Source organism: Scyliorhinus torazame, chromosome 5 (assembly GCF_047496885.1).
Source record: "Scyliorhinus torazame isolate Kashiwa2021f chromosome 5, sScyTor2.1, whole genome shotgun sequence".
Lineage (NCBI taxonomy): Eukaryota > Metazoa > Chordata > Chondrichthyes > Carcharhiniformes > Scyliorhinidae > Scyliorhinus > Scyliorhinus torazame.
The window spans coordinates 145,611,384-145,637,084 of record NC_092711.1 but is presented as its reverse complement, the minus strand read 5'-3'; the positions used below and the strand labels follow the sequence as shown (position 1 = coordinate 145,637,084).

The 25,701-nt window shown below is 45.5% G+C and overlaps 1 protein-coding gene and 1 long non-coding RNA gene across 2 annotated transcripts in view; one reads left to right on the top strand and one right to left on the bottom strand.

Annotated features, from left to right (window-relative positions):
- Window positions 1-25,701, top strand: part of LOC140417955 (uncharacterized) — a 72,391-nt gene that overhangs the window by 38,711 nt on the left and 7,979 nt on the right. Inside the window, 1 exon segment of the mRNA XM_072501387.1 lies at window positions 17,085-17,403. Coding sequence (XP_072357488.1) covers window positions 17,085-17,403 — 319 coding nt within the window.
- On the bottom strand, window positions 296-14,198 carry LOC140421979 (uncharacterized). Its single transcript, XR_011947193.1, has 2 exons — window positions 13,977-14,198; window positions 296-10,000 (listed from the first exon to the last, which is right to left on the bottom strand). It is a non-coding gene; the product is annotated as an uncharacterized lncRNA (long non-coding RNA).

Below are 25,701 nucleotides of genomic sequence, written 5' to 3'. Positions count from 1 at the left end.
CCCCACATTCTCTCCATATCCTCTCTCACAAAACCTTCCATTATTTTAAAGATTTCTATTAGGTTATCCCCACCGCCTTCATTTCTAAGGAGAGATGAGACCCAGCCTGTCAATCCTTTCCTGATATTTTATATGTACCTACACATTTCTGGTTTCACCATTATAAATCTTCTTTGCACCCTCTTCAGTGCCTCGGTATCATTTTATAATATCGTGACCGGAACAACATGCAGTGATCGGTGAGATACTTGATCCAAGAGTCACAGATAACCCAAAAAATGGGACCAAGCTAATATGCGATTTTACGCTGGTTTATTAAGAAACAACAGTTTAAAAATGATGCATAATGGACACACTAAACATCATACAGCCTGAGAATGATTTCCCAGTCCCAGAGGACAGACGGATGATGCAGAATGAGTACTGGTCTCCATGACTAGTGGCTGCAGTCTACTCTGGATGGTTCACTGCTGTGAGCCAGTGTGGGTGTTGGGTGAAGCCAGTATGGATCTTTTTAGAAATCTCTTCCTGTTTTAACCTTTACACAGACAAATGGTTTGCGGATGGATCCTGACATCCAATCATATCAGGATTAGAAATGTCAATTTAAGAGCCTGTGTTAGAGACCAGTCCTGGGCAGAAAGAACAGGTCTGTCCTGTGTTTGTCACCCAGCAAGCTGCTGTGGAAGATTTCTTCACAGGCGAGAAAGGAAGTGAGCTATTCCTATAATATTCAATAAATGCCTTCATATTTTATCATTTATTTCTTACAAATCTTCCCGTCTTGAGAAGTGAATATCCTTATTGACTTCTCTCAACTGATTTCTGATCAACCCACCTATTTCTACACTACAAGCTTGTTTTCATAATTTCTTGATTACGTCGATAACACATTTCGACAACATACTAAAACTGCTAAAATTATCAGAATCAGCAACACAAATGCTTGAGCTGCCACCAAGAATAAAAGTAAAAACCTTTCCAGTAAAATGTGATAACTGTTCACTTAGATTCATCTTTCCCAGCTGCAGAGCATCTCACACCATTCCAAATTATTGGCATGTTGAAAATACATCAGCTTCAAACAGAAGTTCATGCACGGACTTTAAAGATTCTCCAGCTCTCTGTTCACCTACCTCCAGCTTGTAGATATTTTCTAAATCCAGATTCTAGATCCCTTTTCACTTTAATTTCACTCCCTCTGACAGATACAAGTGTGTATAATTAGATTCTGATTGTTTTAAAGTCTATTTTCCAGTGGAATATGTGTCAATATCATAATGATTTAAAATGTTGTCTCATTTTACTGACCACATTAATCACTCAATGTTGTTCTGTTATCAAATAGCTGAGTATGTCTGGGACCCGCTCTTCAGTGCAGCTTCCAGCTTCACCATGCATTTCCACATCAGCACACCCACACTGGTATCCCAGTATCAGGCTCCATGTGCCACACACGTCACTCTTGGACTTTCAGGTGATCTTACCAAAACATCTGGCGCGTGGGCCGGGGGGGGGGGGGGCGGGAGATCTCTGTCGGAGGATCTGTACTTCTCTCTCCCTGCATGGCTCCAATGCCTCAGTCAATGGCCAATCAATTCAGTTTATCTTTTAAAGTTCAGAGGCAGGGACACATTTATCTCCAAGAGAAAGTTATCAATCTATTTGTCTGATCTACACTGATTTTCACTAGAATGTACATCGATATAACATTGATCTATTCTATTGAGCTCTCCCCGGGGTGAGTTATTCCAATTTCCATTGGGTAATGTGATTTTCTCGATCTTATTCTGAGTGGGCCATCCTATTAATTATTATTCAGTTTCATTCAGGAGTCCTGGAGAAACTTTACTGTCCAATAGTATTGCATTCACACAATATTGTCTTTGTATATCAGAGACACAAATATTTGAAATCAGTTTGGAGATAACTCCCATATCTCCCGTTCTCAAACACCCTGTTTTGAAAGATAAGAAATGGGATAAAGCCAAATCTTTAAAAGGCAAATTATCACCGTGCTGTCAGTGGAAAGGGTTAACTTCTCGGTTTGTTTGCAAACATTCCCAACTCTGCCAATTGTGCTGACTTTAGGTGACTTTCCTTTTCAGATCAAAGATGAACCAAATACCATTTTAAACTTTGTTTTCCAATTCTTTTGGGAAGGGGGTTTCAGCTTTGCCCAATTGTGACTGTTTTCCCCCATTCTCCTTGAGGCACCTTTCCAAATCACAGGAATAAACCTGAAGAAAAATAAAGCAAGAACATTAGCTTTCACAGGTAAGCTTCAACCTTCTTAAAGAGGGTGAAGCCTCCCACAGTTTGAGAGTTCTGAAACATTACTCCAAGATCCAAGGACTAAGCATACAAATTGGCCAGGAGAAACAACAAACCTGAGGATTGGGAGCAGGTTAGAATTCAGCAAAGGAGGACCAAGAGATTGATTAAGAAAGGGGAAATAGCGTACGAGGGAAGCTTGCGTGGAACATAAAAAACTGACTGCAAAAGTTTCTATCGATACATGAAGAGAAAGAGATTGGTGAAGACAAATGGCTGAGCAACTCAATACATACTTTGGTTCTGTTTTCTCAAAGGACGACACAAATAACATACCAGAAATGTTGGGGAATGCAGGGTTCAGAGAGGGGAGGAACTGAAGGAAATCAGAGTAGAGAAATGGTGTTGGGGACATTGATGAGATTGAAGGTCGATAAATCTCCGGGGCCTGATAATCTACATACCAGACGACTTAAGGAAGTGACTCAAGGAATAGTGGATGTATTGGTGGTCATCTTCCAAGATTGTATAGACTCTGGAACCTTTCCTACAGATCAGAGGGAGGCTAATGTAACCTCACTATTTAAAAAGGGAGGTAGAAAGAAAATGCAATTATAGATTAATCGACGTGATTACGGCAGTGGGGAAAATTCTAAAGTCCATAATCAAAGATTTTATAGTGGAGTACTTAGAAAACAGTGGCAGAATTGGTCAGAGTCAACATGGATTTATGAAAGAACAAAGAGAAGGACAGCACAGGAACAGGCCCTTCGGCCCTCCAAGCCTGCGTCGACCATGCTGCTCGACTAAACTAAAATCTTCTACACTTCCAGGGTCCGTATCCCTCTATTCCCATCCTATCCATGTATTTGTCAAGATGCCCCTTAAACGTCACTATCGTCCCTGCTTCCATCACCTCCTCCGGTAGCGAGTTCCAGGCACTCACTAGTCTCTATGTAAAAAGCTTGCCTCGTACATCTCCTCTAAACCTTGCCCCTCGCGCCTTAAACCTATCCCCCCTAGTAATTGACCCCTTCATTCTGACCATCCACTCTCTATGCCCCTCATAATGTTGAAGATCTCTATCAGGTTGCCCCTCAACCTCCGTCGTTCCAATGAGAACAAACCAAGTTTATTCAACCTCTCCTCATAGCTTGTGCCCTCCATACCAGGCAACATCCTGGTAAATCCCATCTGCACCCTCTCTAAAGCCTCCACATCTGTCTGGTAGTGTGGCGACCAGAATTGAAACTATACTCCAAGTGTGGCCTAACTAAGGTTCTATACAGCTGCAACATGACTTGCCAATTTTTACACTCAATGCCCTGGCCAATGAAGGCAAGCATGCCATCTGCCTTCTTGACTAGCTTCTCCACCTGTGTTGCCCCTTGCAGTGACCTGTGGACCTGTACACCTAGATGTTGCTGACTGTCAATACTCTTGAAGGTTCTACCATTCACTGTATATTCCCTACCTGTATTAGACCTTCCAAAATGCATTACCTCACATTTGTCCGGATTAAACGCTATCTGCCATCTCTCCGCCCAAGTCTCCAAACGATCTAAATCCTGCTGTATCCTCTGACAGCCCTCATCGCTATCCGCAATTCCACCAACCTTTGTGTCGTCCGCAAACTTACTAATCAGACCAGTTACATTTTCCTCCAAATCATTGATATATACTACAAACAGCAAAGGTCCCAGCACTGGTCCCTGCAGAACACCACGAGTCCACAGCCCTCCAATCAGAAAGGTACCCTTCCATTGCTACTCTCTGCCTTCTATGACCTAGCCAGTTCTGTATCCATCTTGCCAGCTCACCCCTGATCCCATGTGACTTCATCTTTTGTACCAGTCTACCATGAGGGACCTTGTCAAAGGCCTTACTGAAGTCCATATAGACAACATCCACTGCCCTACCTGCATCAACCATCTTGTGACCTCGAAAAACTCTATCAAGTTAGTGAGACACGACCTCCCCTTCACAAAACCGTGCTGCCTCTCGCTAATATGTCCACTTGCTTCCAAATGGGAGTAGATCCTGCCTCGAAGAATTCTCTCCAGTAATTTCCCTACCACTGACGTAAGGCCCACCGGCCTGTAGTCTCCTTGCTACCCTTCTTAAACAAAGGAACAACGTTGGCTATTCTCCAGTCCTCCGGGACATCACCTGAAGACAGTGAGGATCCAAAGATTTCTGTTAAGGCCTCAGCAATTTCCTCCCTTGCCTCCTTCAGTATTCTGGGATAGATCCCATCAGGTCCTGGGGACTTATCCAGCTTAATATTTTTCAAGACGCCCAACAACTCGTCTTTTTGGATCTCAATGTGACCCAGGTTATCTATACACCCTTCTTCAGACTCAACATCCACCAATTCCTTCTCTTTGGTAAATACTGATGCAGAGTATTCATTTAGTACCTTGCCCATTTCCTCTGGCTCCACGCATAGATTCCCTTGCCTGTCTTTCAGTGGGCCAACCCTTTCCCTGGCTACCCTCTTGCTTTTTATGTACGTGTAAAAAGCCTTGGGATTTTCCTTAACCCTATTTGCCAATGACTTTTCGTGACCCCTTTTAGCCCTTCTGACTCCTTGCTTAAGTACCTTCGTACTTTCCTTATATTCTACACAGGCTTCATCTGTTCCCAGCCTTCTCGTCCTGACAAATGCCTCCTTTTTCTTTTTGACGAGACCTACGATATCTTTCGTTATCCAAGGTTCCCGAAATTTTCCATATTTATCCTTCTTCCGCACAGGATCATGCCGGTCCTGAATTCCTTTCAACTGACATTTGAAAGCCTCCCACATGTCAGATGTTGATCTACCCTCAACATCCGCCCCCAATCTAGGTTCTTCAGTTCCCGCCTAATATTGTTAGAATTAGCCTTCCCCCAATTTACCACATTCAACCGAGGTCCGCTCTTATCCTTGTCCACCAGCACTTTGTATATTTAGATCCCACCCTGATCCCCTTGCAGCCACGTCTCTGTGATGCCCACAACATCGTACCGGCCAATTTCAATGTGCGCAACAAGCTCATTGATCTTATTACGTATCTTGCGATCATTAAGGTACAATACCCTCAGTCCTGCATTGACCACCTCCCTTCTCACACTTGTCACCTTTTTTGTTCTGCCTGAGGGTGATGTTCTACTATTTTTGTTCTCTATTTCCTCTTCAGTTATGACAGCTTCTAAGCTAACGTTCTGGTCCCCAACCCCTGCCATATTAGTTTAAATCCTCCCGAGTGACACAAGCAAACCTCCAGCCAGGATATTTCATAGAATTTACAGTGCAGAAGGAGGCCATTCGGCCCATCGAGTCTGCACCGGCCCTTGGAAAGAGCACCCTACCCAAGGTCCACACCTCCACCCTATCCCCATAACCCAGTAACCCCACCCTACACTAAGGGCAATTTTGGACACTATGGGCAATTTAGCATGGCCAATCCACCTAACACGCACATCTTTGGACTGTGGGAGGAAACCGGAGCACCCGGAGGAAACCCACGCACACACAGGGAGGATGTGCAGACTCCGCACAGACAGTGACCCAAGCCGGAATCGAACCTGGGACCCTGGAGCTGTGAAGCATTTGTGCTATCCACAATGCTACCGTGCTGCCCCAATATTGGTACCGCTCGAGTTTAGATGCAACCCGTCCTTCTTGTACAGGTTGCACCTGCCTCCGAAGAGATCCCTCTGGCCCAGAAATCTGAAACCCTCCCTCCTACACCACTGGTTTAGCCACGTGTTTAGCTGCACTATCCTCCTATTTCTAGCCTCACTGGCACATGGCACAGGGAGTAATCCCGAGATTACAACCCGAGAGGTCCTGCTTCTTAGCTTACTGCCTAACTCCCTGAACTCCTTCTGAAGGACCTCATCCCTTTTCCTGCCTATGTCATTCGTACCTATGTATACTACGACGTCTGGCTGTTCACCCTCCCCCTTCAGGATGTCCTGTGTTCGTTCCGACACATCTTTGACCCTGGCACCAGGGAGGCAATACACCATCCTGGGAAAGGGAAATCATGCTTGACAAATCTATTGCAATTCTTCAAGGATGTAACTGATGAATAGTTGATGAGGGGAAGCCAGTGGATGTGGGTTATTTGGACTTTCAGAAGGCTTTCAACAAAGTTCCACATCAGAAAGTTAAACCGCATGGGTTTCGGGATTATATATTGAGATGGATAGAAAACTGGTTGGCAGGCAGGAAATAAAGAGTAGGAATAAACAAGTATTTTTCCGAATAGCAGTGACCAGTGGGGTACCGCTAGGATCGGTACCAGCACCTCAGCTATTCACTATATCCATGATTTAGATGAGGGAATAAATGTAATATCCCAAAATTTGCAGATGGCACAAAACTATGTGGTAGGATGAGCTGTGAAGAGGATGCAGGGATGCTTCAGTGCTATTTGGACAAGTTGAGTGGAAAAATGCATGGCAGATGTGGTATAATGTGGTTAATACGAGGTTATCCAGTTTGGCAGCAAAAACAGGACGGCAGATTATTATCTGAATAACTCTAAATTAAGAGAGGGGAATGTGCAATGAGACCTGGGTGTCTTCGCACACCAGTCACTGAAGGTAAGCATGCAGGTACAACAGGTGCTGAAGAAGAAAAATGGTATGCTGGCCTTATTAACAGGAGGATTTGAGTACAGGAGCAGGGATGTCTTGTTGCAATTATACAGGGCCTTGGTGAGACCACACCTGGGATATTGTCTGCAGATTTGGTCTCCTTATCTGAGGAAGGGTGTTCTTGCTATAGAGGGAGTGCAGTGAAGGTTTACCAGACTGATTCCTGGGATGGCGAGACCGATGTATGAGGAGAGATTCAGCCAGTTAGGATTATGTTCGCTGGAGTTCAGAAGAATGAAAGGGATCTTATGGAAACCTATAAACTTCTAACAGGACTAGACAGGGTAAATGCGGGAAGGATTCCCGATGGTGAGGGAGTCCAGCACCATGCGTCATAGTCGAAGGATATGGGGTAGACCACTTAGGACAGAAATTAGGAGAAATTTCTTCACCCAGAGAGTGGTCAGCCTGGGGAATTCACTACCACAGAAAGAGTTGAGGACAAAACATTGTCTGCTTTCAAGAAGCAGTTAGACACAGCTCTTCGGACAAAAGGGATCAAAGGATGTGGAGGGAAAGCGGGGAACAGGTTACTGAGTTGGATGATCAGCCATGATCATAATGAATGATGGAGCAAGCTCGAAGGGCCGAATGGCCTCCTCCTGCTTCTATTTTCTATGTTTCTATGTGAGGCTGAAGTTTGTCTTGAGGGAATCAAACATTTTGGTGCCTTTTCCAATTGTACAATTAAATTGTGATTCACACTGAATGGTTCACTTTCACTCAGTAATGATAACGTTTCACTTTTCTCAGCATAGACATTTTAGATTAAATACCAATTGTTCACTTCTCTTGTAGCTGGTGTGTGGAGATCATGTTCACTGCAGACCTGTCAGCAGAGAAACCGCACTGTGCTTCTGGATACATTCAATCTGCAAGTAGATGGATCTTTTAGACATGACCCGAGTGAAGGACCTCCCAGTGATGCTAAGGAGTGAGATGTCCCTGTAGTTGTTGGAATCTCCTCTGTCACTGCTGATTTTATATATTGTGATGATTTTCCATCACACGTATGGAATGGTTCCTGTCACCCATCAGAGACGTCGGAGGTCATGAAGGTGTAACAGCCGAAGGGACTTTCCGTGTGTAAGCAGATCAGCTGGAATCCCATCCTTGTCGGGTGCCTTTCTGCTTGCTCAGCAATCAATGGCCTTTTCCAGCTCAACCGGTGAGGGTTCCTTGTCCAACTCAACCATGGAAGCTGCAATAGAGGCAATCAGAGTCTGGGAGATGTCCAGCTCACAGTCGTGATCAACCCAGCAGGACATCTGTTTACTTCTGTTGGTGAGAACTTCACCAGCTGCCAATTTCAGTCGCACAACTTTGGTGATGGTCGGACAAAGATCCCTCTTGACCCCATCAGTCGTAGATTTCCATTGTCACAGGCAGCTTGGAATTATTGACAGAGGCTGGTCCAATGTTTATTTGCACAGGATCTCCCTGATATTTACACAACTGTCTTGGCTACGTTCAAGTAATGCAGTGTTCTAGCTGTTAGGTTTATGTTGCACATCAGGTCGACTTTGCTTTTTGCTTCAATGCCAGACGTCATCTCGGCTGAGTGAGTCTGAACCAGTCTTTGTTGTGGGTTCCACCTTTACCAAATGTTGCTGCTGCTGTGTCAGAAATGATTCAACTCAGCGACTTCCAAACTTCATCAGTGTCAATGTTGATGTAATGGTTTTTATGTACGTTTTTACAGTACCTGTATAATATTTCACTGTTTGTTTTGCTTCCTTCACAATTTTAATATCATAATGGACATAACACTGAAGGAGTCAGTAAGAATTGTCAGCAAGGATTAATCTGCACTTTCTAATTGGAGATGACAATCAGTGGAACCTTTTAGACACTGATTTGCATCAAAGATCACGTTAGGATTGAAGTACAAGTTCATAATTTTACTGTAAATGTGTTCCTGTTGAGAGTTTTTGAATTGAGGAGAAAGATCACAGGGGAATTTTAAAAAGGGACATTTCAGCCCCAAAAATCAGTGACATTTTCAGAATATTAAACTGCAGCCAGTTATAGGGATTGTTAACATCAGCAGAATCAAACCAGATATTGTCAGACTATCAATCCTGGATGTGATTAGCAGCAGCAAAACAGCAGATTCCAATCCCTGCAGTCATTTGTGAACTCGCTGGTGTCTCAGCAGGTGTTGTGACTGAGTGAATCCCGCTCCACACAAGGAGCAGGAGAACCGTCTCCCCCCGGTGTGATCCCACTGATGTGTCAGCAGTTGGGATGCCCAAGGAAATCCCATCCCACACACGGAGCAGGTGAACGGCTTCTCCCCAGTGTGAATGCGTTGGTGCTCACTGAGGTCAGTAGACTGATTGAAACTCTCTCCACAGGTGATGCACCTGAATGGTTCCTCGTTTGTGTGCATTTGGTGGTGTGTCTGGAGGGTGAATACCTGAGTGAATCCCTTCCCACACACAAAGCAAATGAATGGTTTCTGACCCGTGTGAATTCGCTGGTGTTCAGTGAGGATGGATAAAGACTTGAATTTCTCGTCACAGGTTGTGCAGCTGAATGGTTTCTTCTCAGCGTGAACTCGCTGGTGTAAGCGAAGGGCAGATGACTGAGTGAATCTCCTCTCACACACAGAACAGCTGAACGGCCTTTCCCCAGTGTGAACGCGTCGATGGATTTCCAGCCGAGGTGAAGAATTGAATCCTTCACCAGAGTCCTCACATTTCCACGGTTTCTCCATGGTGCCAGTTTCCTCATATCTCTCCAGTTTGGACAGTCAGTTGAAGCTTTGTCCACACACACAGAACACCTGTATGGTTTCTCCTTGCTGTGAATCGTGTGATTTTTTTACAGGCTGTTTCACTGGTTGAAGCTCTTTGTACAGTCAATGTACTGGAACACTCTCATTCCATTGTGTGTCCTGATGCTTTTCCAGTCACAATGATGTCTGAAATGGTGTCACACAGGCAGAACACGCAAACCTTTCTCCTTGCAAATTCAATGACTAATGATATTCTGGCCATGGCGACTCAGTGACTCTGTCAGATCATGCTGTGATGTTCAGTTTGAGCTTCCTGTCTGTAAATCCACCCATTCAGCCCTGGAAAAGAAGTTTACAAAACGTTATATAGAGAGAAATCCTGAAAATACAATTCTATTTTCTATACAACATATTTTCCTCATTTGTACCTGCAAAACAGTAAACCCATACACTCTCTTGCACCCCACGCTGAATGCAAATCCCAGGGTGACTAATAGTCCCATATTTTACAGAAATGTATTTGAGTTCACTGCCCCAGTCTGCATGCTGCCTGGATGCTGGCTGTACTATAAACTGGATCTTTGTCACTGCACAGAACCATGTTCCTTACCGCTTCTATGTTCCAACAGCTCTGGCAGACGCCACCCTTAATTTTCACCATGAGAGTTGGTCAGCCCGTCAAACCCAGCACAGCACCGTCACAATTATTTTCCTTACAATTTACCTCCTGCCTCCACTCTGGCTGTGTTCAATTCTCAAGCCTCTCTTTGCAAAGTGAGAATAAAATCAATTAATCAATCATTTTCTGTCCTGGTCGCTGGGACCCTGATGCCCGCTCACTTGGGCACACAAGTAAACAAGCCCCGGGAGCTGCAAACTCGGGACCTGCAGGTTCCTATTGGGGGTTTGGGGCCTCCAGCGGGTGTTTGTGAATCCTCCCCGCCCACCTCCCAGGGTTTCCTTCCTTTCCAGAGATCAGAATCCTCATTGATTTGAGTGCAAAGTGACAGCTCTTATTTACTGTCCCCCCTCCTCTGGTGTGAACCATCCTCCAGTCGCTGAAGTAGGAGGGTTAACCTGGGCCTGTTCCCGGCAGCTGCAAACCAGGGAGCTGACAATGATTCTGAAGGGTTTGCGGATTCTCCCACTCACCGCCTGACGCTGACTCCGCTTCTCCGGGACAAAGGACTTATCCGCAAGGCCAACACTGGAATTGCGCATGCTCCAAATTTCGTTCCTGAGCCTGCGCACTGGTGTCCAACTATAGCAGCCGCATTGCGCATGCTCTGCATCACAATGCCAGGTTGATTGACAGCAGCTCCAGACCAATACGAAGAGGGGACGGACCTGGACGCCTGAACGGGAGCGGCTGATCCACCAGCCAATCAGAGTGAATGAGGGGCGGGCCTGAGCCCGGATCTTCCTCATTGGTTGAAACTCTGCAGCATTTTGAAAGCTAATTTGTCTCAAACTCCAGGAGGAAACTGCACCTTTCTGTTTGTGGCTTTAAACAGATGAGACCCTGTGGGTGTGGAGCAAATATTTCAACGTTTGTTCCTCAAATGTAGAAAGTTGAAACTATGTCCACACAATTCAGGGGCTGACTTCAAAATAGAACTGGGCAGACAGGGAATGTCTACAGTAACAGAATATGCTGGACAATCTCAGCAGGTCCGACAGCATCTGTGGAGAGAAAAGGGAGCAAATGTTTTGTGCCTGGATGACTCTTTGTCAAAGCCATCCATACTCGAAACATTAGCTCCCTTTCTCTCCCCAGATGCTGTCAGACCTGCTGAAATACTTGAATTTTTACTGCTTTTGTTTCAGATTCCAGCATCTGCAGTAATTTGCTTTTATCTGAAAGTCGACAGTATCTTGTTTTTGGGTCACTGTGCATCATTTTTCCCCCACTTACCATTACCTGTTTAAATGGGAAGAAGGATCTTTTAAAGAATGAGACACAGTAACTTGACACCCTGTTCAAAATGAAACTAAACTCATTGTCTGTCTTTACCAAGGATATAGATGCTACCCAGGCCATGGAGGCAGACTAGGAAACTTTGTCGCTAGAGCGGCGCAGTAGCACAGTGATTATCACTTTTACTCCATAGTGCCAGGGTCCCGGGTTCGATTCCCGGCTTGGGTCACTGCCTGTGCAGAGTCTGCATGTTCTCCCTGTGTCTCCGTGGGGTTCCTCCACGTGTTCTGGTTTCCTCCCACAAGTCCCGAAAGATATGCTTGCTAGGTTAATTGGACATTCTGAATTCTCCCTCAGTGTACCTGAACAGGTGAGGAAATGTTAAAGTGAGAATGTAAATTACAGGGGAGCTGGCAATAATTTCCCAGTCTTTGCTGGAGGTGCCAGAGGACTGGAGAATTACAAATCTTATGCATTTGTTCAAAAAGGATAGCAATTACAGATCAGTTAGTTTAACATCATTGGTGGGCAAGCTTCCAGAATCAATTATTCCAGATAGAATTAAAAACCATGGAAAATTATGGACTGATTTGCAAAACCAGTATCAATCCACCTACCCTACACATCTTTGGGTTCTGGGGGTGAGACCCACACAGACAAGGGGAGAATGTGCAAACTCCGCACGGACAGTGACCCAGGGCCAGGATCGAACCCGGGTCCTTGGTGCCATCAGGCAACAGTGCTAACCACTGCGCCACCATGCCGCCCAACTGACATATTTCTAAATATCAACAACACAAAGGGATATGGGGATAGTGTGGGGGAAAAGGCATTGAAGTGGATGATCGGCCATGATCGTATTGAATGATGGTGCAGGCTCGATGGGCAGAATGGCCAACTCCTGCCCCTATGTTCCAATGTTACAAAGAGAGGTAGGAAATTAAATTGTGAACAGGACATAAGGAGGTTACAAAAATATATGTTAAATGAGTGGGATAAAATTTCCCAAATGGAGTACAATGTAGGAAAAGTTGTTATTTTAAGATGACTCCAATTTCTAGATTCTCCCACAAGAGGAAACATCCTTTCCACATCCACCCTGTCAAGGCCCCTTGGGATCTTATACGGTTCAATCAAGTCACCAAAACTCCATTGGACACAAGACCAGCCGTCCAATCATTCCTCATAAAACCAGCCTCCAATTCCAGGTATGAGTCCAGTAAACCTTCTCTGAACTGCTTACAACACATTTACAGCATTCCTTAAATGAGGGCAATACTGTACACAGTGCTCCAGATGTGGTCTCACCAATGTCCTGTATAACTGAAGCATAATCTCCCTAGATTATCCAAAACCGAGATAGGCTGATTACAGAATGCATCCCTATGGAATTTTTAACATCTGTACTCTGCTCCAAGTCTGAAATATTGTGTAAAGTAGTATTGTGTAAAGTATGGGAGCCCTATCTTAAATTCATAGGCTCCAATTCAGCTGACTTGCTCCTCCTGGGTTTTCCATGACCAAATTCAATTCACCTTATTCATTTTAAGTCAACTATGTTGTTAGTCTGTTTCACAATATTTTGGGGTGTGCGAGCTGCATGGTTATCCTCCTGTTTTTATAGAATCTAATCTTTTTTCCATTCTAACCGTGTTAACACGATTACTGGTTGTTCAATTGATCCGGCATTTCACCTAGAGGCTCTGGTCCGTCAAATATCCTGTTCCGAATGAATTCTGCAATGCTTTGCTTGTATTTATGCGGCAATACCTCTTGTTCTGCTCTGTGCCCATTTTCCACCAATTTTTCTGTTACTCTGTTGTGTTTATTGTCATACAACGGTAAAACAAAATGTGAAAAATGAATTTTTAAAAATCTGTCAAACTCATCTGTGAAAATATTCAATGGCCCCCAGACTCCACTGGTCCCTGTGGAAGAGAAACCCACAGACTAAAAACCCTCTGACGGAAGAGATGACTGGAAATATATAACGTAGCTACAGTACAATATTACGCTACTAGAAATAATAATAAATGTACTTTATTACAGAACCATCAATAATATATCTAATCTGTAACATATAACAACACTGGACATTTCTCTGTCTGGTATTAATTTACTGTCCCCTTAAATGTCAGCCATTTCCTGAGGAAACCAGCCTTTAATTGTGAACATTGGGAAAGAGACCATCCTTTTAGCCAGACAAATAAATGTGTCAAGCTGAGAGAGCAAAGGATGTCAATGTCTTTGAGAGAGAGAGGGAGAGACCTGGGCCAAGCTTTGCAGAGTCTGCACCCTCCCTGGATTCACTTCCTTTCCCTTCAGTTGCTGCAAGTGACCAATTGAAGGTGAGAATGAGAAAAGAAATGGAAAGGGGGAGGAAAGTGTTTTACTCACAGGAGACAGGAGGAGGTTTTACCTCCAATTTTCGCTTTGTGACGTCTAAATGAAGCCCTGAATAAATCTACCAATAGAAATCATCATCTCCGCCATGACATCTCTGGGTTCCAGTTCGCACGCCCTTCACCTCCTCGAGACAAGGTTTCCAGGCAACTGGCTGACGGCTCCGGCCAGAGCGAGAAGCCGCTCGGTGATCGCCCCCTTCCCCCGGCCCGTGACTGCGCATGTCCGAGAGGGAAAGTTGCGCATGTGCAAAGGAGAGCCCGCCTCCTGACCTTCCTGCTGAGATGTCGACCAATGGGAAGAGTGGGAGGGCCTAGCTTGCAGCATGGTTGGCGGGGCGGGGGGTGATCCTGGTAAGGGGGAGCTTATTTACCAGAGGACTTAAGTGGCCGTTGAAGTCACCAACCACAAAAGAATTAGTCGAAGCTAACTCTGCAAAATCCAGAAACACCTTCGTAATGAACTCCAGGGAGTAACTCAGGGATCTATAAACATTCACTCTCGAAACAGCATCTCCATGCACCAAACCTCTAATGATCACATATCTACCTCCTTTGTCCTTGATATACGTTTAAAACTTAAAAGGGATATTTTATCAATAAGGATTGTCACACGCCTGCTACTTGATGAAAAGGAGGAGGAAAAAAATCTTCCCCACCCAATCCCGTCTCAATTTAATGTGTTCCTCATCATCCAGATGAGTTTCCTGGAATAAAGCTCTGTCAACTTTCTCCTGAAGAAAGGAGAGGATCTTTTTCCTTCTGATAGGGTGATGGATGCCCCGTACATTCCCTGAGAAAATTTGAAGATTAAATGCCGCCATTAGTTAGGCGACAGAGAGAACAGAAGCAGTCTCCCCAAACTGCTCCTTTCACAGATAAAAGCCCCGTCTGTACCAGAGTAGGATAAAGTCAACAACACATAAACCCTCCCATAATAACAAAAATACAAAAGAATCACCACCACAATAGATCCAATGAGACATTCCTCAATAAGACTGAGGACCCGGAGGATTAACCCCACGGCCAGACTGTCGTTACCCTCAGGATACCTTCCCCAAAATGAGGAGAAGAAAAGAAGGGCCAACAAGGGAATGGGGATTGAATATCCCTCCCACATTTTAGACCCACCCGTGAAGACCGGTATCCACCACAACGCACCCTTCGGCAATGGCACCACTCAATTCTGCCATGATTAACGCTCGGATAATAGAAGAAAGACGGCAGATAATAAGCATATGGCACATCTACCATAACTGAGATAAGATAACACGAGAACCTGTAACACTCAAGGAGGAGAAGACATTCAATCGGCGCTCACAGAATAACAACTTCCTTCAACAGGATAAAAGATAACAAATTCAGACAACACCATGATAGGGAAAGAGTCCAGATTAGAGCCTGAGTTAGTCTGAGCTGCAAACCATCCCTCCAAATCCTTGACCTTCATGGATTTAACGAAGGCCAAGGCACTAGATGGATTCTCGAAAGACTTGACGGAGTTGTAGATACAATTTTCAGAGTCTCAGGATAAAGCGACATAATTCACTCCCACAGCCTAGAGTTCCCTTCAAACTTCATTGAAGCCTCGATGCTTCGTTTGCGTTGCTGTTGAAAAATCCTCGAATAAGGAAATCCTCACTCCCTCATGGAGCCAAGTCCCATCTCATCTGACCCATCTCCAGGACCTTCTGGTGATCCTCAATAAGACTGAGGATCCGGAGGATTAACCCCACGGCCAGACTGTCATTACCCTCAGGACACCTTCTCCAAAATGAGAAGAAAAGAAGGGCCAACAAGGGAATGGGGGTCGAAAGTCCCTCCCACATGGAAGTGAATGATTACAGGCCTGGGGTGAAAACTATCCTTCGGCCTCAAAGACAGGATCCGATGCCTTTTCTAATTTGAAACACCCAGGCTTCACATCCAGCTTGAGAAAACATGGCAGCCGGTCCTCGAAGAACCTAACCGGAGCCTCACCCTCCACACCTTCTGGCAGGCCGACAACTCGGATGTTCTTTCTCTGACCCTCGGTTCTCCAAGTTCTCCAGGAGTCCACCACACCACTCAGCTGGTTTTCCAAGGATTTAATTCTTGCCTCCCCCGAGGAGGCATCTTGCTCAACATTCAGGATTCTCTCTTCAGGATCGTCGATCCTTTCCTTGGTGTTTTACAGCTCGGCCTCCTGAGCTCACAGATATTGAGTCAGCACACTCAGCCTCTGGTCAATAACACGGAAAATATCGCTGACATAGATCGCCCAATGATCCCACAGAATAAATGGGCAGGCTTGATGGGCCGAATGGCCGACTGCAGCTCCTATTTGTTATGATCTCTGTGACCAGGACAGGAAGTGGATCTGTCAATCAGCCTGAATCAGCACCTTCAGGAGAATTGGGAGGGTGAATATTAGATACAGCAGAGTGAGAATGGAGGGAGAGTGTGTGGGATGGAGATTTACAGCTTTTGGGGAATAAGAGAGGAAACAATGTTCTCTAGGAACTAGAATTGTCTGTTCTGAATTCTATCCTGTACTGACAGTGATGAATTTTGTAAACTGTTTTTACAGGATATTAGAAGAGGAGGAATTACAGACAGAAATCTCAAACATCACGTCTCAATCTGGCCGAGTCTCTCAATTCCTTGGAACTGGATATCACCGGACTATGAATCTAGAAGGAGAAATGTTTGTCTGATCTGTTGGCTTCAAAAGATTTTAAACATCAGTGTGACTGGAAAAGCACCGAGATATACACACCCGAGTGAGAGTGTTCCAGAGCACTGACTGTGGAAAGAGCTTTAACCAATTACACAGCCTGAAAAAATATTACACCATTCACAGCAGGGAGAGGCCGTACACGTGTTCTTTGTGTAGACGAGGCTTCAACTTATTGCCAAACCTGGAGAGACACGAGGAGACCTAAAACATGAATAAACCGTGGGAATGCGGGGATTGTGGGAAGGGATTCAGGGCTCCATCTCAGCTGGAAGCTCATCGACGCATTCACACTGGGGAGAGGCCGTTCACTTACTCTGAGTTTGAGAACGGATTCACTACTTTAAAGAGCCTGCAGAAACATCAGCGACTTCACACTGGGGAGAGGCCATTCACCTGTTCTCAGTGTGAGAAGGGATTCACTACTTCATCAAACCTGCAGATACATCAGCGAGTTCACACTGGGGAAAAGCCGTTCACGTGCTCTCAGTGTGAGAAGGGATTCACTACTTCATCGAACCTGCGGAAACATCAGCGGGTTCACACTGGGGAGAGACCGTTCACCTGCTCTCAGTGTGAGAAAGGATTCACTACTTCATCGAATCTGCAGATACACCAGCGAGTTCACACTGGGGAGAGGCCGTTCACCTGTTCTAAGTGTGGGAAGGGATTCTCTCAGTTATCCAACCTGCAGAGGCACCAGCGAGTTAACAGGGGAGACGGCGTTAACCTGCTCTTAGTGAGAGAAGGGATTCAGATAGCCATACACCCTGCAGGAACACTAGCGAGTTCACACCTGGAAGAAGCCATTCACCTGCTCTGAGCAGGGGATACATTCAATGATCCGTTCCAACTACGGAGACACGAGCGAGTTAATTCTGGGGAGAGACCATTCATCTGCTCTCAATGTGGGGAGGGGGTTTGTGATTCATCACACCCGTTGTGACTCCAACATGTTCACAATAAATTACAGATGTTGGCTCCGTTGTTATTGTTTCTGCTCTCACTTACATCCAGGACTGCATTTTGTTCATTCTGATATCTGGTGAATGGTGATGATTGGAGGGTTTCTTTCTGCTGGACTGGCCAGTCTAACACCTCTGCCTCCGGTGGGCTGACCATTTTTGAGGCTAGTTGCAATTACCTGGTTCCAAGTTTGATGCGGAGCACAGAACGAAAAGGTGTTTGCACTTTGGAAGATATTTAGTTCCCAAAGCAGCCATGAAGATGGGCTATGGTGGTTACAGGGTTCTTTTGCCTAATTTATCTGGATGTTTCTTGCAGAAGGAAACTGTCATGGTATGAGGGGCAAGTTGTCTGTGATAGATTGGGAAATTACAATAAACATATCACTGAAAGTGGCAACGCAGGTGGATAAGGAAGCTAAGAAGGTATACGGCATGCTTGTCTTCATTGGTCTGGGCATTGAGTATAAAAATTGGCAAGTCATGCTGCAGCTGCACAGAACCTTAGTTAGGCCACACGTAGAATATTGGTTACACTTCTGGTCACCACATTAGCAAAGGATATGTCACCCAAGTCACATCCAAGTCTGGAATCGAACCTGTGTCTCTGGTATTGTGAGCAGCCGTACCACTGTGCCGCCGAACTGTATTGCTTGATTACAGATGGGTGTACGGGAAAAACTTTATTTAGGAGCGAGTTGTCAGGAAATCTAACTTCCTGCCTATAAGGTTGATGGAAGCTGCAATGATTATTGATTTCAAAATGAAATAGCTTGGGCCCATTTAGGAACTAAATCTGCAGGGGAACATGGATAGAGAGATATAATTGCACTGACTAGTTTGCTCAACAGATTCGTTACGGTTTCAAATTAATGAATGGACTCCTTCTGTGCTATCATCTCTCAATGACTGGAAAAATGAAACATAGATACACACCTATATCACAAAACTAGAAATAATAACAAATATATTTTATTACTGAACCATGAATAATATATCTAATCTGTACCATATACCAACAGTAGACATATCTCTTTCTGATAATTTACTGCTCCCTCAATTGTCAGCCATATCCTGGGGAAACCAGCGCTTTAATTGTGAACATTAGGAAAGAGGCCATCCTTTCAGTCAGACAAATAAATGTGTCAGGCTGAGGGAGCAAAGGCTGTCAATGTCTTTAAGAGAGAGAGAGAGAGACCTGGGCCAACCTTCCAGTGTCTGCACCCTCCCTGGATTCACTTCCTTTCCCTTCAGTTGCTGCAAGTGACCAATTGAAGGTGAGAATGAGAAAATGGGAAAGGGGCGAAAAGAAAGTGTTTTAGTCACAGGAGGAAGTTTCAGTCTGTGTGGGGCTAAATCAGTCACACAAAGCCCACACTTTGATTCGCTGGAGGAGAAGAGTCTGTTCGGTGTCACCTCTTTCTATTGGTCAAAACCTGAGGGAACGGTCAGGGGGTAGGCACTCCACTGCACATGCGCTGTTTCTCTTCTCCCTTGAACATGCGCAGTCCTGGGCCGCCTGCCGCACGGCAGATGGAGCGATTTCCCCAGCGCGCGGGATTGTGGGAGCGACGGACGCCATTACTCATCCAGGGCCCAGTCTCCAAACACCTGGGACAGTGTTCAAAAGGGGGCAGGGCGCGGTGACCCCACCCTGATACAAAGTACATCTGGGTGGTCACTGGATTTGATTGTGACACCCCCTTACGGGAGAGGGGGGGGGGGGCAACACGGTAGCACAAGTTGATAGCACTGTGGCTTCCCATGTTCGATTCCCCACTGGGTCACTGTCTGTGCGGAGTCTGCACGTTCTCCCCGTGTCTGCGTGGGTTTCCTCCGGGTGCTCCGGCTTCCTCCCATAGTTCAAAGACGTGCAGGTTATGTGGATTGGCCATGATAAAGCCACCAAAAAGGTTAGGAGGGGTTATTGAGTTACGGGGACAGGGTGGAAGTGAGGACTTAATTGGGTCGGTGCAGACTCGATGGGCCGAATGGCCTCCTTCAGCACTGTATGTTCTATATTCTATGTTTACAAAATATTTCGTTAACTTCAGGTGTAAAGATTTAGACACCTGGGTGACATATTGGGAGCAAGGTATGTTTGTTGATAGGTGATGTGAAAATAGTCAAACTGTTCATCAATTTGAAAGTTGAAACAAAATATGGGTCTTGGATGGTAACCGGAGGTGTTTGAACCCGGGAAATGCACTGGGGATGATTAATCAGTGTTTTCATCATTGATTCTCAGTATCATTATGTAATGAATTGTCATCAGCGAAAGAATCGTGTTTTTGAATAATAACTAATCAAACAAAAACTTCTGAGGCTGAGAATGCTGATGGCGACCGTTGTGGGACAACCCAGTCCCCACCAGGAGATACTCAGGATCAGCTTTATTCCGATGTATGAAGGAAGAGACCAATTTTATATAATCTAAGACTGACTCACCATTCACATTAAAGTCACCTCTTTTACACAGATAGTCACCTACACATTCTGTGAACCTGTTACTTACAATCATGTGTGAATCATGTCTCAAATTTCATTATTGTTTCTTATAAATAAATGCATCAGACGTTGTTCATGAAATGAAAATCGCTTATTGTCACAAGTAGACTTCAAATGAAGTTTGAATGCTGAATTTGGTGCATTTGAGTGCTATAGTGAGAGTTTGGTGACTGAGGGAGTATAAGGCTTCATTTTTATCTAAAGTCTAGTCTTTCTTTTATTTAGTTAATTAACTTAAAAGTTGCTGTTTGGTTTAGAAGAAGGTGAATTTTCAATCAGCTTTAAACAAGCTTCTACTTGTAGGCACTTGCAGCTGGAGCTTGTTAATTAGTTAATTGGATTAGGCCAGTTTTCAGAGGCTCGATTCACAGTATAAAAGTGATCCCCTACAGTGCAGACTTTGTTTGCACTGAGTGCTGAATTTGGTGCATTTGAGTGCTAGAGTGAGAGTTTGGTGACTGAGGGAGTGCTGAATTTGGTGCATTTGAGTGCTATAGTGAGAGTTTGGTGACTGAGGGAGTGCTGAATTTGGTGCATTTGAGTGCTATAGTGAGAGTTTGGTGACTGAGGGAGTGCTGAATTTGGTGCATTTGAGTGCTATAGTGAGAGTTTGGTGACTGAGGGAGTGCTGAATTTGGTGCATTTGAGTGCTATAGTGAGAGTTTGGTGACTGAGAGAGTTAGGTGAGGAGGGAGTAAGGTGCTCCTTTTATTTTGTTTCCTACATTTCCGCAAAGAGTGAGAAGAGAGCCAGGAGTTTACAGAGAGTGCAGCTGACTGGGAGCAGAGTCGGAGGGCGGAGGTCCAGTTGGTCTACAGGGCAGCTATATTCTGTATGGTAAGAGGGGATGGAGGCTAGGCCAGTTGCATGCTCCTCCTGTAGGATGTGGGTGGTGAGGGATACAACTGGTGTCCCCGCTGACTATACCTGCGGGAAGTGCACCCAACTTCAGCTCCTCAAAGACCGTGTTAGGGAACTGGAGCTGAAGCTGGATGAACTTTGGATCATCCGGGAGGCAGAGGGGGTGATTGAGAAGAGTTACAGGGAGGTAACCACACGCAAGGTACCGGACAAGAATAGCTGGGTTACAGTCAGGGGGAAAAAAAACAAACAGGCAGACAGTGCAGGGATCCCTGGTGGCCGTTCCCCTTCAAAACAAGTATACCGTTTGGATGCTGTTGGGGGGGATGACCTACCGGGGGAAGGCCCTAGCAGCCAGGTCTCTGGCACTGAGTCTGGCTCTGGGGCTCAGAAGGGAAGGGGGGAGAAAAGAAAAGCAATAGTTGTAGGAGATTCAATGGTTAGGGGAATGGATAGGAGATTCTGTGGCCGCGAGCGAGACTCCCGGAAGGTATGTTGCCTCCCGGGTGCCAGGGCCAGGGATGTCTCGGATCGTGTCTTCAGGATCCTTAAGGGGGAGGGTGAGCAGCCAGAAGTCGTGGTGCACATTGGTACCAACGACATAGGTAGGAAAAGGGGTGTGGAGGTAATAAACAAGTTCAGGGAGTTAGGCTGGAAGTTAAAAGCCAGGACAGACAGAGTTGTCATCTCTGGTTTGTTGCCGGTGCCACGTGATAGCGAGGCTAGGAATAGGGAGAGAGTGCAGTTGAACACGTGGCTGCAGGAATGGTGTAGGAGGGAGGGCTTCAGGTATTTGGATAATTGGAGCGCATTCTGGGGAAGGTGGGACCTGTACAAGCAGGACGGGTTGCATCTGAACCAGAGGGGCACCAATATCCTGGGAGGGAGGTTTTCTAGTACTCTTCGGGAGGGTTTAAACTAATTTGGCAGGGGAATGGGAACCGGATTTGTAGTCCAGCAACTAAGGTAGCCGATATTCAGGACGCCAAAGTGTGCAATGAGGCAGTGGGGAAGGGAACACTGACAAAGGAGAGTACTTGCAGGCACGGAGATGGGTTGAAGTGTGTATACTTCAACGCAAGAAGCATCAGGAATAAGGTGGGTGAATTTAAGGCATGGATCGGTACTTGGGACTACAATGTGGTGGCCATCACGGAAACTTGGATAGAAGAGGGGCAGAAATGGTTGTTGGAGGTCCCTGGTTATCGATGTTTCAATAAGATTAGGGAGGGTGGTAAAAGAGGTGGGGGGGGGGGGGGCATTATTAATTAGAGATAGTATAACAGCTGCAGAAAGGCAGTTCGAGGAGTATCACCCTATTGAGGTAGTATGGGTTGAAGTCAGAAATAGGAAAGGAGCAGTCACCTTGTTAGGAGTTTTCTATAGGCCCCCCAATAGTAGCAGAGATGTGGAGGAACAGATTGGGAAACAGATTTTGGAAAGGTGCAGAAGTCATAGGGTAGTAGTCATGGGCGACTTTAACTTCCCAAATATTGAGTGGAAACTCTTTAGATCAAATAGTTTGGATGGGGTGGTGTTTGTGCAGTGTGTCCAGGAAGCTTTTCTAACACAGTATGTAGATTGTCCGACCAGAGGAGGGGCAATATTGTATTTAGTACTGGGTAATGAACCAGGGCAAGTGATAGATTTGTTAGTGGGGGAGCATTTTGGAGATAGTGACCACAATTCTGTGACTTTCACTTTAGTAATGGAGAGGGATAGGTACGTGCAACGGGGCAAGGTTTACAATTGGGGGAAGGGTAAATACGATGTTGTCAGACAAGAATTGAAGTGCATAAGTTGGGAACATAGGCTGGCAGGGAAGGACACAAGTGAAATGTGGAACTTGTTCAAGGAACAGGTGCTATGTGTCCTTGATATGTATGTCCCTGTCAGGCAGGGAAGAGATGGTCGAGTGAGGGAACCATGGTTGACAAGAGAGGTTGAATGTCTTGTTAAGAGGAAAAAGGAGACTTATGTAAGGCTGAGGAAACAAGGTTCAGACAGGGCATTGGAGGGATACAAGATAGCCAGGAGGGAACTGAAGAAAGGGATTAGGAGAGCTAAGAGAGGGCATGAACAATCTTTGGCGGGTAGGATCAAGGAAAACCCCAAGGCCTTTTACACATATGTGAGAAATATGAGAATGACTAGAGCGAGGGTAGGTCCGATCAAGGACAGTAGCGGGAGATTATGTATTGAGTCTGAAGAGATAGGAGAGGTCTTGAACGAGTACTTTTCTTCTGTATTTACAAATGAGAGGTGCGATATAGTTGGAGAGGACAGTGTGAAACAGATTGGTAAGCTCGAGGAAATACTTGTTAAGAAGGAAGATGTGTTGGGCATTTTGAAAAACTTGAGGATAGACAAGTCCCCTGGGCCTGACGGGATATATCCAAGGATTCTATGGGAAGCAAGAGATGAAATTGCAGAGCCGTTGGCAATGATCTTTTCGTCCTCACTGTCAACAAGGGTGGTACCAGGGGATTGGAGAATGGCGAATGTCGTGCCCCTGTTCAAAAAAGGGACTAGGGATAACCCTGGGAATTACAGGCCAGTTAGTCTTACTTCGGTGGTAGGCAAAGTAATGGAAAGGGTACTGAAGGATAGGATTTCTGAGCATCTGGAAAGACACTGCTTGATTAGGGATAGTCAGCACGGATTTGTGAGGGGTAGGTCTTGCCTTACAAGTCTTATTGAATTCTTTGAGGAGGTGACCAAGCATGTGGATGAAGGTAAAGCAGTGGATGTAGTGTGCATGGATTTTAGTAAGGCATTTGATAAGGTTCCCCATGGTAGGCTTATGCAGAAAGTAAGGAGGCATGGGATAGTGGGAAATTTGGCCAGTTGGATAACGAACTGGCTAACCGATAGAAGTCAGAGAGTGGTGGTGGATGGCAAATATTCAGCCTGGATCCCAGTTACCAGTGGCGTACCGCAGGGATCAGTTCTGGGTCCTCTGCTGTTTGTGATTTTCATTAATGACTTGGATGAGGGAGTTGAAGGGTGGGTCAGTAAATTTGCAGACGATACGAAGATTGGTGGAGTTGTGAATAGTAAGGAGGGCTGTTGTCGGCTGCAAAGAGACATAGATAGGATGCAGAGCTGGGCTGAGAAGTGACAGATGGAGTTTAACCCTGAAAAGTGTGAGGTTGTCCATTTTGGAAGGACAAATATGAATGCAGAATACAGGGTTAACGGTAGAGTTCTTGGCAATGTGGAGGAGCAGAGAGATCTTGGGGTCTATGTTCATACATCTTTGAAAGTTGCCACTCAAGTGGATAGAGCTGTGAAGAAGGCCTATGGTGTGCTCGCGTTCATTAACAGGGATTGAATTTAAGAGCCGTGAGGTGATGATGCAGCTGTACAAAACTTTGGTAAGGTCACATTTGGAGTACTGTGTACAGTTCTGGTCGCCTCATTTTAGGAAGGATGTGGAAGCTTTGGAACAGGTGCAAAGAAGATTTACCAGGATGTTGCCTGGAATGGAGAGTAGGTCTTACGAGGAAAGGTTGAGGGTGCTAGGCCTTTTCTCATTAGAACGGAGAAGGATGAGGGGTGACTTGATAGAGGTTTATAAGATGATCAGGGGAATAGATAGAGTAGACAGTCAGAGACTTTTTCCCCGGGTGGAACAAACCATTACATGGGGACATAAATTTAAGGTGAAAGGTGGAAGATATAGGAGGGATATCAGAGGTAGGTTCTTTACCCAGAGAGTAGTGGGGGGCATGGAATGCACTGCCTGTGGAAGTAGTTGAGTCGGAAACATTAGGGACCTTCAAGCAGCTATTGGATAGGTACATGGATTACGGTAAAATGATATAGTGTAGATTTATTTGTTCTTAAGGGCAGCACGGTAGCATTGTGGATAGCACAATTGCTTCACAGCTCCAGGGTCCCAGGTTCGATTCCGGCTTGGGTCACTGTCTGTGCGGAGTCTGCACGTCCTCCCCGTGTCTGCGTGGGTTTCCTCCGGGTGCTCCGGTTTCCTCCCACAGTCCAAAGATGTGCAGGTTAGGTGAATTGGCCAATGATAAATTGCCCTTAATGTCCAAAATTGCCCTTGGTGTTGGGTGGAGGTGTTGAGTTTGGGTAGGGTGCTCTTTCCAGGAGCTGGTGCAGACTCAAAGGGCCGAATGGCCTCCTTCTGCACTGTAAATTCAATGATAATCTATGATTAATCTAGGACAAAGGTTCGGCACAACATCGTGGGCCGAAGGGCCTGTTCTGTGCTGTATTTTCTATGTTCTATGTTACTGTGAAAAGCCCCTAGTCGCCACATTCCGGCGCCTGTTGGGCAGGCTGGTACAGGAATTGAACCGGCTGCTGGCCTGCCTTGGTCTGCTTTAAAAGCCAGCAATTTAGCCCTGTGCTAAACCAGCCCCTATATCTCCACCTGTCACTGGCCCTCTATCCAGCCCCACTGCTACACGCCGCCACCCCTCACAACAGGAGAAATCTCATCTTATTGCCAGTTTCCTCCAGCTTTGACAAAGAGACATCCAGAACGGTAGCTCCATTCTCTCTCCACCGATGCTGGCAGACCGGTGAGACTGTTCAGCATTTTCTGTTTTGTTTCTGATTGAGCATCTGCAGTAATTAGCTTTTATCTTAGGTGCATTTAAGTGTTCCCTGTGTGTGAAGAGATACACCCAGTTTTCCAATTT